Source organism: Lampris incognitus, chromosome 4, assembly GCF_029633865.1.
Source record: "Lampris incognitus isolate fLamInc1 chromosome 4, fLamInc1.hap2, whole genome shotgun sequence".
In the NCBI taxonomy this organism is placed as follows: domain Eukaryota; kingdom Metazoa; phylum Chordata; class Actinopteri; order Lampriformes; family Lampridae; genus Lampris; species Lampris incognitus.
Genome location: NC_079214.1, coordinates 45761443 through 45775819, shown reverse-complemented (window position 1 = coordinate 45775819; position 14377 = coordinate 45761443). Strand labels below are relative to the sequence as shown.

The 14377-nt window shown below is 41.4% G+C and overlaps 1 protein-coding gene across 1 annotated transcript in view; it reads left to right on the top strand.

Annotated features, from left to right (window-relative positions):
- Window positions 1-7460, top strand: part of slc6a5 (solute carrier family 6 member 5) — a gene marked incomplete at its 5' end in the record, with an annotated part of 29323 nt that extends 21863 nt beyond the window's left edge. The window contains 5 exons of the mRNA XM_056279347.1: window positions 2798-2929; window positions 3940-4039; window positions 4821-4921; window positions 5927-6094; window positions 7305-7460. Coding sequence (XP_056135322.1) covers window positions 2798-2929; window positions 3940-4039; window positions 4821-4921; window positions 5927-6094; window positions 7305-7460 — 657 coding nt within the window. The remainder of the gene's footprint in view (window positions 1-2797; window positions 2930-3939; window positions 4040-4820; window positions 4922-5926; window positions 6095-7304) is intronic.
- Between the last annotated feature and the right edge of the window lie 6917 nt (window positions 7461-14377).

Sequence of the window (14377 nt, the reverse complement as noted above, 5' to 3'; positions counted from 1 at the left end):
TGATTAAATGGGCAGTAGAAACTGCAACTCTCCTCAACTCCTACTTTGTGAATTCTATTAAGATGACAGCACACATGAATCAAACCCGACCTCTAGATCCATCACCAACAGATATCTCTCAACCAGTCTTCTCACTGATGGAGGTCTTGAACCTAAATTCTGATACAATTCTAATACAATGATTCCAATTCAATTTTGAACTCTTGATAAACTCTAAATCAAAAGACATATTTAGACTTGACTCCCTCTTTTTAAAAAGACATGCAGCTTCATTCGCTGAATCAATCACAAAAATAATCAATGCATCTATTACAGAAGGGAAGTTTACGAAAGACTGGAAGTCAGCCATTGTTGTGCCAGTTCATAAATTAGGAGACTAAAGTAGCACTGATTAAAGTCTAGGATGGAATGTTTGCTGCATTTTATATTCACTTTTTTATTTTATTTCATTTTTTTTAACATTTTTTTTGCAATTGAACACTGTTTGCTAGCATGGATGTCTCAAATTAAAGACAATCTTTTTTGCATTGACCTCAGCATGTGGACTGTTTTTGAGGCTTTCCAGCCCAGAGATATTGATATGCGGGTATCTCTACTGCTGACCTCATGTTTTTTACAAAGAAGCAGTCTGTATCTGAACGATCCTTAAGTCTGTGTGTCTGGAGAGATCATCCAAGTATTCTCTCATGTTAAATATCTTGGTATTATCCTTGACTCCACCTTATCCTTCAAAAATCAAGCGAAGAAAGTACTGCAAATAACCAAATACAATCTGGCTAATTTTAGGTACATAAAAACTGCCTAACAACTACAACAGCTAAACTACATATGAATGCAGTGATCATCTCCCACTTAAAAACAAGCTGTACTCAAGCAAAAGGTATAACACTGACTGAAGCCCATTCTCTCTCTGTACAAGCAGGCTCTCAAAGTGTTAGACAGAAAACCCAATACTTACCACCACTGCAATATTTTTGGCAAATATGACATCCTTAGCTGGGAAAATCTAATGAAATACACTGATACCTGCCTGATGTTTAAGATCCTAAATGGCAAAGCTCTTCTGCCACTTAGTACTTTTATTAAACTGACAACAGAAGCACACTATCTGCTTTGAGCAGGGACTGTGTAATCCCTCTCAGGTCCAACTCCTTCAGCCATTCATGCTTTTCTGTAAGAGATTCTCAATTGTGGAACACCCCACCAACTAAAATAAGAAACTGTACTACCTAACACACTTCACACAAAGTCTCAAGGCCTGGCTTTTGAAATGTCAGACATGTGAACACTTCGAATCTACATAGTATATTGCTCATTTTATTATTATCATTGTCATTACTGGCTTAACTGCTGCTAACTTGTCCCATGTCCTTTGCCTGTTGCCAGGCAGCCAGCTTTGCATGGCTTGGGCATGTATGGAATATTTACTACTATTCTTTATTAACAATCTGGTATGTCCTTCTTTCGTGGTGTCTTACAACTCTGTGTTGCACGACTTGTGTGTTAGGTGTATATTACCATTTTACTAACCCATAACTGCATCTTTTAATATTTTATCAAGATCAACATAATGATTATTGTATTTTCTCCATGTCTACTGTTTATTTTTGCTCTGCATGTCAGCATGCATCAAAGGATGGTTGTGGTCAGTATTACTTGGCTGTGTCTTATTGCTTCCTGCTGCTTACATGGCTGCCAAAATGATGTTTGCTATTGCTGTATTATTGCACTGATGTTTTACTCTTTCCTGTTGTTATGCATGGCTTGTGTTCAGTCTTGAGAATTCTTGTTTGTTACTGTTGCTCTCTTTATGGCGTCTTGTCTTCGTTATAGGTTTCAAAGCATCTTGCCAAAGGACTGCAGTTGAAAATTAGTCAGCTTGCTAACGCTGGCACATTTACAGAAATGTTGATTAACGTGTATTGTCCTTATGAACAAACAAACAGACAAACATAATTTAACCAGTGGGGCAGGCATTTTGCCATCTTAGTTTTGTATGTGGACCGCAAAATCTGGGTTGCCTCAAGACCCCAAAATGGGCTGCGCTGCTCAGCTAACAGCTACTTCTCAAGTGCAGTTATGGGAGACAATTTCACAGGGTTTTAAAATGTGGTGTATGGCTTTCCTAACCATACTGCACGAATTTGACTCTACTATGCACTAAAATGAAGACTGGCAACCTCTTTGCCAGCCCTATGTGTTGGTCCAACAACAACAAAAAAAGCATGTGAAGTTCTACATGTGGTTACGTTCTTTGTAGCCTCACCACTCCCTGTCTTATTGGCTTTGTCTGCCCCTAGCTTTCACACATTTTCACTTCCCCAAGCATAAAAAATACTGCAATTTACCACCAGCATCAGTGTTTACCAGGCTATGATAAGATGTGTTATCTCTGTGTAGTTTTTAAAAAAAAATTTTTCAAACTTACTCCACTCTTGTCAAACACATTTCAGTCCATAGTGAGATGGTTCATGCATGTGCATTGTGCAGTGAATGAGGCCCCATCTGGAAACAGTAAGATGCCTCTGAGAAGGCATGCAATGGGGGATGCATTATACAATCTCTATGGCACCACTTGGCAGGAAATGGAAATCCCCAATTATAGAAGCAGAACTTGTTCCTCCACCTTGAAAATGTAAATAATAATAGAGATGAAATATTTACTACCCTTCCCTTCTTTATTTTGCCTTCTCTCCTTCCACTTTCTTCGCTTTGTCTGTGGATGGTCATTTATCTTACATCTGCCTTTCCTGTCTTCTCTACTCCTCTCCTCTTCTCTCGTCTTGTTCTATCACAGTTTGCAACTATTGAGACAATAGTGACCTCAGTGTCAGATGAGTTTCCCAAGTACCTGAGGAAGCACAAACCGCTCTTCACACTGGTCTGTTGTGCATCCTTCTTCATCCTGGGATTTCCCATGATCACAGAGGTATGCCATGACATGTGCACGCATACGCACACACGCACACACACACAGAAATGAACATGAGGCATTTCCTAAGGTACTCACTTCATGACATTTTTACAGATCTTGGACAGAGGTGGTCACACAAGGTGCCAGTTCTTTAAAAAATAGTGATCTTTATCTTTACAAATACTTCACCTACAACCTTCAGTGCTTCACAGTAATGTTAGAGTAACAGAGATTTGCTGAATTTATCATTTCATTTATCAACAAAAATACACATTTTACTAGTTGATTAACAAACTCATGCATGCGCATGAACCTGGTTTGAGGGAGGGGTACAGGAGGGAGAGGGGGTAGGATTTCTTTGGTTGTGTACTTCCAAAATCTAGCTCACTTTTGCTCATTTCTCCAAAGTTTTTGCTTCAATCGCATGTCATCCAAGCCATCCCAACACGTCACCAGCTGATTTGGCTTATTAGACACTCCCTTGTTATGAGAAGATCTTCTAATCGGCGAAATCCTCAAGTGGACGTTTTTGGTTGGGGTGAAAACATGCATACACTGGACTTCGGTGGGAACCGCTCATCTAATGTTTTCCTCCAGAGATTTTTAATTGATTCCCTCATTTATTTATATCTGGGTTGAGGTAAGGAGCAGTGCCCCCCCCCCTTGTCTTCTCTTGAGTAGGCTCACAGGTCCCTCTACATGTAGCACAAAGCTGTGATTTTTACAGGACTATGCTCATGTTGTAGGTCGATAGATGCTGAATTTTCATTAAAATAAGTCAAAGATCTCAAAAGGAGAATTCACCCCTAAATAGAAAACATGTGTAATTTCTTATTATCTGGTACAATTCAGTGAGAAAGTTCTGAAAACATGAAAGTTTCAAAACAAAATTAAGAAAAGTAAGCCTGGGATATTATCAACAGTCTTAGCCACATTACAGTGAATCACTTTTACTGTATTTTGTGTGTGTGTGTGTGTGTGTGCACATGTGTATGTCTTTGTATGCTTTTGTGTGTGTGTTACAGAGTGGCATGTACATGCTGCAGTTGGTAGACACATTTGCAGCCTCTTATTCCCTGGTGATCATTGCCATCTTTGAGCTGGTTGGAGTCTCCTATCTCTACGGTGAGTATCTCTGTAATTACATAAGACATGACCTTTGAACTCTAGCATCATTGTTTAGATACACACTCTGACCCAAACATGGTATGAAAGCCCCTTTCTTGAGAGGAGAGTGAGAATTTAACATTATGCAAGTGTGTCCCAGTTGTCACCACTAGATGTCACTGTTTCCAGACAAATCACATTATTAAACGACGATCAGTTAAGCCATAGGGCAGCCATCTGGGAGCAAAGCAAGGGCTCCTCTCCGATTTGTCTAAGCATCAGCTACAGTGATATATTGAAATGATTGTGCAGTCCTAGATTCACGTCGCTCACAGTTATCTGCCAATAAAAAGACACAGAAATGGAGCCATGTGCAATATTCCTTTTCCTCTGGTTTACTGTCAGGAGGAGGAACTGAAGCACTCTTTCTCTGTCTGTGCCTGTGTCTCCACCTCTCTTTCCCCCCTCTTTCACACTCACACACAAATGGTGGGCTGCAAATGCTGATCCCAGTGGTGCAGGACTTTAATAAAATCGTGACACTGTGTGTATCTTGTAGTTTTGCCACCTCTGTCTCTCCTGCCCCCCCCCCCTCACTCACTCACACACACACACACACACACACACACACGGGAGACACACACACACACACGGGAGACACACACACACACACGGGACACACACACATAGATATTGTGGGCTGAAAATGCTGATCCCCTTAGTTTAGGATTCAAAGAAATTGGTCACTGTCTTGAACCTCATGTCTCCTAATGCCCCCACCCCCTTCTCCTCCTGACAGGTCTGCAGAGATTTTGTGAGGACATTGAGATGATGATTGGTTTCCAGCCAAACCGCTTCTGGAGACTGTGTTGGGCCTTTGTGACTCCCACCATCCTGACTGTATGTTTATTTTAGACACACACGCACGCACGCACGCACGCACGCACGCACGCACGCACGCACGCACGCACGCACACACACACACACACACTCTTATTGACACATGCACAGACAGTCACATGAAAACACATGCACACACGCACAAATACACACTCACACACATCACACACAAATACATACACACATGCACTCGCGAGTGCACACACACACACACACACACACACACACACCTACAGACAGACAGGGAGACAGTTGTGCATGTAACTAAACACAACATAAATGTTTACATTTCAACTGCTGCTCTTCAACTTAATTGATTTGACATTTTGCCCAAAGAAAGGGAACAACATGTGTTTTGCTGAAATCATTTTAATAATGATTAGAAAGGAAAAATGATGAATAATTTTATTGCACTCTCCCATTTGATGTCATGTCAGGTTGAGTGTGTTATTTCAACAAAGTAAGAGCCTAGAGCTCAGTGCAATGTCAAGACAACTGCTATGTAAATAACATCGCCTTCACTAATTTGCAGTAACCCAGAATTAAGCTGCCTTCATGCAAGTTGCTGGGTTTCCAGAGGTTCTTGGTGCTTTAAATGGAGCACATATTGGGATTATTGCCCCCAAGTGTGGAAGAAGATGCATTTGTGAATCTTTGTGTAAATACCCAAAATGTTGCATACTGATTAATTAATGATAAATTTGCCAGATGGCCTGGGTCTATGCATGACACAAGGGCGCTCAGTGAAAGTGGTTTCATGTTTAAGCACAACCATCATCATCATCCCTGGTTGTCACTTGCTTGGTGACAAGTGTCATCCCCAACAGTCCATAAAGTATGCGTTTGCAGTCACGCTGTGCAGAGCATGCTGTGTGGGCAGTGAAATGACACATTTCAGTGCCGCAAATGGTTTAAGAACGTATACCTCAACTAACTAACTTAACTTATTTAATCCCCTGTCGCTCCTTTCCTCTCTCCAACTCTCTCCTGTTGTGGTCTGTGCAGGGCATACTGGGGCTGAGTCTTTACCAGTGGAAGGTGATGACATATGAGGACTACACCTACCCCACCTGGTCTATGGTAATGGGCTGGCTTATGGTCATCTGCTCTGTCATTTGGATCCCCATCATGTTCATTATTAAGATGCACCTGGCCCCTGGTACCCTGATTGAGGTAAACAGGCACACACACACACACACACACACACACACACACACACACACACACACACACACACACACACACACACACACACACACACACAGAGCTGTGGCTAACCATTCAAGTAGTATTGTTTTATTTTTGTCTCTCTGTCTTTCTCTTACATACAAAACACACACAATTTCACATTCTCTTCCTCAAGCAGATACATACTGTCTCACATAAACAACACACTCATCGTCACACTCAAACACTCTCTCTCATACACACAAACACACATACACACATTCACAAACATGCCAGTGTGCATGCACAATCTTGAAGAGATCAATGGTATCATCTTCCCCTCATTAGGAGGGAGAGGCAGGCCGCTGGCTGCGTATTAATTTGGGCATTATGCTGTGAGTCTGCCTCTTAAATACTCAGATAAATGGATGATGATGATGGCTTGCCGCAGACACAGCAGCAAACAACCCTATATTTGTTTTCCCCCGCTGGCTACAAGACCCATGACACGCTAATGAAGGCTCTGTTAACCGGTTGAGTCTGACGATGTGCCATCAAAAGCCACGTCTATTCTGTTTGTCATTTCAACTGTCCACTAGTGGTTAAATGTGTGCTTGGGTGGTGAACTCAGCTGTTGTTAGTGTGCGGTTTGACCGAGCATATATATATTCTTTGCTTTTGGTTTTCTTTTAAACCACTCCCTGCACCATCCTATTTCAATAATTAGTCCTGTCCCATCTCTCAGTGAAAAGTGTGCCAGATTAGTTGGCGAAATCAGCTAGTTTAAACAGCATTTGATTGGAATGAGATCATACAATCTCTTGGCTCTCCATGTAGTTTGAGATAATGGGTCGAGCTTGTATGTTGAAATGTGACACCTAATCTTAAAACACTTTGAAACATACATTCTGAAACAGTGATGGAATGATTATTCTGCACTGCTGGTAGTTTTCCCCCCTCTGACAACACATACAGCGAATTGACACGTACAGCGACTATTTGTAAGATTTGTTCACACTATCACAGTTTGGTGATGTCTCTGTAAATGTTACTAGGTCACAGCTGATGCAACTTTTACAAGATATCAACACACATGAGCCCGACCCGTAAAATTATGGGGAAGGTTTACGGGTCAGTTGGCATATGCGAGGGTTTTTTCTGCAGGCATTCTTCCTCTTGTATCACAAGGCTGTGTTTCGCTACTCTCCCACCGCAGCGTCTGAAGCTGGTGTGCTCCCCTCAGCCAGACTGGGGTCCCTTCCTGATGAAGCACCGCGGAGAGCGCTACAGAAACATGATTGACCCCCTGGGCACCAACTCCCTGGGCCTCAAACTGCCACCCAAAGACTTCCAGCTGGGCACCTACCAGTAACCTCCATCTCACCACGACGAGCCCCTCAAGATTCATCCAAACCACTGCTGCTGGAACCACCAACCAACCACCGACTACTGCGGAGGGCACCAGGGTGAAATGCCCAGGTCCAGAACTCCCTCTCATCCTTTTCCATCTCTTTTTTCCCCCCTGCTCTCCACCAACAGCGCCCCCCCCCACTCACTTCCTTTTTCCTCTCTAAACGAATGAGGGAACAAGCGCCCTCTCTTGCTCTTCCTGTTGTTGCTGGCCATGTTCTGTCTCGCTCTCAAGTTGAGTGGCTGTCCAGGTGGAATCCTCTCTCTTCCCAGTTTGCTTTGTATCGTGTTAATGGGTTGTCATAGCCTCCCAAACACCCCTCACCCTTTACTCCACAACCCTTTCCCAGGGATCTTTATTCCAAGAGAAAAAAAAAAGTGAGTATGTGTCATCAAATGACACCGCTCAGACTGCACTCGCAATATTAGACTCACAGTAGCTGCTCCCTATGGAGTTGTGTGTGTGTGTCTGTGTGTGTGCGCATGTGCGTGTGCGTGTGTGTATTGTCGTTACACTCGTAAATTGTGTGTATAGAAAATGAATCATCTTGGTGCGGGCAAACAGAGGAAAACAAAGAAAATCGAGGGACAGAGGAACAGTGGTTCAACGAGCTCTCTGAGGATTTGCGATATATTCAATTTGGAAACAATTTAATCAGAAATATAAATAATATCAACTGCCTGGGTTAAAAAAAACACCCCTAACAAAATATAACCATGGCTGCGCAAAGGACTTGGTCATGTTTTTCTCCTGTCCTGTGGTATATGTATTCACATAGACTCCTGTACAGTCGCTCTCGCTTTGTCAAAAATGCATTACAGGCTCTGCAGTTTGTGCCTCTCACTTCCCCACAAGATTAGAGAACACATCCTTCTTACCACTTTTACCACATCCACCTTGGCCTTGGATAACATGGCAAGTGTATTTTCTGTCGGAAACTAAAGGGACAATTTGTGATGCCCTCCTTCCTTCTCTATATATGAACTCTAGTTCCAATTCTGTGTCGTATTATCATAGAATATAGATACATTCCTGATGTAGGGAATCACTAGTGTAGTCAACCCTTAATATAGTGGCTTACAATGTGCAAACAAAGCCATGTGAAATAATAGAAAACCTTTCAAGTGTCAGAAATGATCAGATGGTCTCTGCATATATCTCTGACATTGTATTTATTAATGTAGAGCATGTATTGTGAACTTGTCAAACCATCCTGCACAAACCATCTTTACAATGGGCATAACATCAGTAGAGTAACGGTACAATATGCACCATATTACGTGTATAGCCTACAGCAGCAGAGAGAGAGAAAGAGAGAGTAAGAGAAGGAGTATGTTAGCATATGAGTGACCCAACATCTCTCTTTCCAGCTATAACTATATCTCATACAAAAATCATCATCCTTAAAAAAAAAGCGTCAATGTCGTAGGTGTGTGTGTGTGTTGTCGAGTCCTCACAGTGTTAGGAGCGACTGCTCAGTGTGAGTAGGTATTCATGAAACTAGATTATGGCCTCTCTCTTTCCAGAAAGTGTACTTGTCTCTTGTTGTGTGTAGTAGAGCTCCGGGGACCACTTTGCCATTTCAAATTATGCCTCTTCTTCTGTGTGTCCTCCTGAAACAGGGTCTCAGGTATACTTGACTCCATCAGCCTACTATGGTAGTTGTAGGAATATAACCATTCTATATGGAAGAACTAAAGAGTAGATCCACCGCAGTGCTGACTTAGGAAGAGAAAAATGGAAATTATGTTTCAAACCAGAGGCCAAAATCAGATTTGTCTTTCTTAATGGCCTCAAATGTATGCCACTTTCCAGCTTTTTTGCCTATAATGGTGTATTTTTCAGCATAATACTGGGTAGGTGATTGCTATTATATACCTTGTAATAAACGCCCATGACACATAAGTGCGAATCAGAGAAAAAGCTTTAGTACATATTTCTATTTTAAGCTCTGTTGTGTAAAGAGTAAATGTTCTGGACAACAGTTTTTGGTGTTAGAGAGCTCAGCAGCTGAAAGAGCCAGTTTCGTAAAGTCCAACAGGCAATAAGCCCATATTTTACGACTGATTTGCGTGTCACATATCATGCAATCAATAGGTCTTATCAAAGTAGGCTGCCATTCAACCCCTCTGAAACTAAAGCACCATGCATCCGTTCTGAAGCTCTTATTGTTCTCCAGTCTGAGAACAGGTGGATATGTATTTTCATGTTGTACTCTAAAAGTCTTGCATTGGCTTTAGTATGTTTTTAACAGTGCAGGTGTGTAATGGCCAAGCAGCTGATTATGGTTTCATTGAGGATGTAGGTATTTTTAGATGCAATAGGAAAATTGCAGCATAGAGAGCTGAGACATTTCTAAAAGCCATGTCTTTCCATTACCTTGATGTGAAAACGGCACAGAAGCGATAAGGAAGTTGAACGGTGTAGTTTGAAAACAAAACTTAAAATCACTTAATGAGCACAAACACCCCATTGTTAAATAGCTAATTTGTTGTGGAGCGATGCTTTTCTTAAAAAACAAACAAATAAAACAAAAATGTGCGTCTCCTAACAATATTTGTTTATGTGTGATAATAGACGGTGTGTTCGTGTATGCTTGTGTGTGTGTTACTTAATTTATTGTCTGTATTCATCGAAGACGCCTGCATGGTCAGTTTGAAATTAGATGACCAAATGAGTCAGAAGAGGACATTTCTCTTTTCTTTGGTGTGATTAGGCTGCGTTGTGAGCTCGCGATGGGTAAAACAGACTTTAAAACACTGACGTGCTCCAACAAATTGATTTCTTTGACAGGTGTGCCCCTTGAGGGCAGCGATGATTGATGGAGCAATTAAACATTTTCAATTATTTATGCTTCAGAGTAAGTTTTGGCGTGTTCCTAGACAATGTACCAATTGGTACGCCGGTTATAATAACATGTTAAATGAAGCAGCCTTTTATGTCCTGAGATAGACTATAATGTTTTGCTTTAGGTCAACAACCAAGTAGCTATTGTTGTAATTGTTCGGTTGTGTGAGTTTAACGTGTCCCTTGTGTTTCTCAGACTTGCCAGGTTTTTCTGCTTTTGTTCGGAGGAAAACTTGGCTTAGGATTCAGTTTTAAGGGTTTTGATTCATAAAATATTACATCGGAGAGCTTGCATGTGCAGTTTGTGTTGCTGTGTTTTGATGTCCACGAAGAAGTAATTCTTTCCCTTTTCCCCAATGTTGTGCATCCCTGCATGTTTCCTTTAGTCTTTATGTTCCACATAACGCCAAGTAACTGAGGGTCACAACTTCTTAAAAAAAAATAAAGAAATGAAATAAAATAGTACTTACCATTTACTATGCCTGCAGGTTCAACTTTGGGCAGTATAGGTAACCAAAGAAGGAGGAGAACTTTAAATGGGTTATAGCAAAGACACAGAAAAAACAAACAAACTGTAGACAGAAAAGAGGATTTGTTGCCTGTGTTTAGGAGAGTGACATACTGCCATCCATAATCCATATAGTGTTCTTTGATGTTCGCCAATATGTTACAAAACATCTTCAGGTAACCATTGGCCTTATAGATGTACTCTAATGGTAGAATATAGTATGTACTTCAAGAATTACAACACAGAGTAGCATATATATTTGTCTCATATGGTACTGGTATATTCCTGTTTATGTATGTTGTGTCTTTTTGGCACTTTATTGTGTGACCTATGAATGCATAGGTTAAATTTCTAATTACTTGGGTAATGTCATATTTCTGTGTGTTCTATGTGGGGTACTGCTGCCTATGGATATAGATATGTACCTCCAACAAAACCCATGACATCCTTTAGTTTGAAAAGAAAGAGTAGATATATAATAAAAATATATGTTTTAAATTCTGTGTGAAATGTAAAAAAAGATATATATCATATATGTGAGATGCATTATTTATTTTGGACGTCATTAATCCTTGAGGCCCTACCTCAGATTTTGTATTTATGTATAAAAATGCAATTGGATTGTAGTATCTTCGCCAATAATAATAATATATCGCTACTATATCATAAAATGTATAACCTATGAATCAATAAATAAACGTCATTGTTTTCATTTCAGTGTCATTGTTTTCTTTTATTTTCTTTGGCTTGATTGCTAGACCATTTCCTGTTACCATTGTTGAAAAAACGTTTCATGGTGATACTTAGGGCAAACACTACAACCAGACCCACTGAAACAGTTGCGACACTCCCACAGACTTCTGTTGTAATCGGAGAATGTGGCCGTAACGCGTGGGACGACTAATAGTTCCAAACCTCCGGCTTGGTCGGGTGTCCCTACAGACGCAATTGACCTTTCGCAAGACCCCTCCCCCGAACGGTCATTATCCAATTATACCTTAGCAACTGTCACTAAGTGTTAAGAAGGTTCGTCAAGCTTTTGCGCTTGGCGCACTATGGTGAAACGGTGTGCCTACGGCATTTATAAATGGTTGATTCTAGCTCCAACGGGACGTAGACACGGAAGTAGACGTGATTGGTTGTTGCGTCGGCCAATAGACAGCGCGGAACCTCGAAGCGCAATGACTGCCAGACCGACAGACTGCAATAGTTGGGGCGAATTAGGTTAACGTTGGTTAGCTAGCAATAGCAATAGGGGTAGGGTTACGGTTAAGGTTAGAGTTACAGTACGATCTGGCAACGTTAACGTCGGTTGTAAGCTAACTAGCTAAATGTTTCGATGCGCATCGTTTGTTTCAGGTCAGTGCGCTTCGAGGTTCCGCGCTGTCTATTGGCCGACGCAACAGCCAATCACGGCTACTTCCGTGCCTTCACCCTGTTGGATCTAGCGTCAACCTGTGTAAATCCGACACCAGGTACCCCCAAAGTTTGGAAGGGGGTGTCATTTTTTCCCCCTTTCCAAAACCGAAGACTCAAGAGGAAAGATGCCGGCAGTGGATCAAACAGTGTGTGGGAGGCCCCATTCCCAGTTAAATATCACCAAGATTAACAAACGTACATACGTCTGTTCCAAGGTAAGTAACAGTAAGCTAACGTCAGTGCAAGCTAATTAGCTAGCTGGCTAATGTTGTCATCGTCTAGCTAGCTAGTTAGCTGGCAATGTTAGACGTGAGAACACCCACAAAACTGGATTTAAAAGTTATGGTTACTGTTAACTAGTATTGTTACAACTAATATTGTATAACTAGTAACGTTATCACCGTTACCAGCAAACTAACGTTACCCTCTGTAAAGCTAGCTAACGTTGGCTATAATGCTGAGTTGCATGGGTCTCAGTGCTGGGGGCTTAACATAGCTAGGCCTAATGTTATTTTGTACATTTTATATCAAGGTTGACATGATGTCCCAACAAGCAATTATGAAATTATTTTGCTTTAATCTTTCTTTGTAGCATTTTGTGAATGGACGGCCTACTCCTGAGTATCCCAACCCTTTACTTGCTGTTCAAGTGCCTAACCAGACAAGGGAACATCGAGGAGGCTGTCGAAAGCCACCAACAAAACGGTACACAAGTAACAATATTGATTCAATGATTAATTTGAGTACATATTACCTCTGTGATTGTAACATGTTTTATTCCAGTAAGTCGTACAGTTCATTTACAAAATAATAGTAACAATGATAATAATAATAATAAAATAACAATAAAATAACGAGTTGTGGTTCTACAGATGCAGATTTAGTTTGCAAGATGCCTCCACCTCCAGCATCATTGAGGAAAACCCAGAAGAGAGTCAACAGTGTGTTATTGACAATAGTGAGTGATCATTGCCTTTTTCAAATTAACTCTAGCATGACTGTAGTTTGAAAAATAAGAGGTGGGTTGCACTCAAGAAAGGAGAAAAGTTCAAATGATTATTTTCATAGCTTTAATTCAACACAAGGGAGCTAGAGACACAAACATTTCGGCACTAGGCCTTTATCAGTGTTCATCAGTCATATAATACTCTGTGATAAGGCAGCTATTTAAGCTGTAATGTAGTACTCAAAGAAAAAAACATCAAGCTTGCTCTTCATCTGCCCCCATTTTCCTACATCAAAGTGTATCTGTTCTAGGTGGTACTCTTCAGCACATTTAACAAAGAAATCACACCATGACACACCTGTGAGCCCAAGCTGCCCCATTATTTGATAATGATAAGCGTGACACTCTTTTAGCTTATAGCTGCCATCTGCCTGCTTGGAAAGGTAAGGTAGGGACACTCTGTGAAGCTGTCCTTGGACGGGCACTTAATTTCTGAAAGCCCATAGCTTGGGCTTTCACTCTGTCCTCTTTCTATGACCTTATGGTCAGGTGATGTACCAAGGTGTGGGGCATGAGGGTTTACAACAAAGCCACATGGATACACTAGATCAGGGGTAGGGATGCCCCCCGAAACCCGGTTCTAAACGGGAACCGGTTCTAAATTAGTAAAAACCGGAGCATTTTTAAGATCCGACGTTTTCGGTTCTGCTATTGGTAGTCGTAGGTACTCGAGAAATCATGGAGTGAGATTTATATTGTGGCAATTGTGTTTTTCGAAGAATTTAAACGTCGCGAACATAATCTTGTTTGCCGTTTTCTCCATCTCTCTGTCTCGCTCTCTTACTGCGCGAGGGGCGGGGCTGTGCTGTGCTCCACACACTCGCTGACACACGCACAGACAGCTCTGCTCAAGTGCTCATCATGGCGGAGAGAACTAAACGTTCAAAAGTTTGGGTATATTTTTCAAAAGTCGATGACAACAACGCTCGTTGCCACAAGTGCAACAAATCGTTTGCCAGTAAGGGTGGCAATACAAGCAATCTGTCGAAACATCTTTTGTCGAAACATGGTATTAATCTGCAGAAATGTGGTGTTTTCCACTGCTTTGCTCGTAGTGTTCCATCCACGTCCACTGCAGGTAAGCCATATGAGCCATAG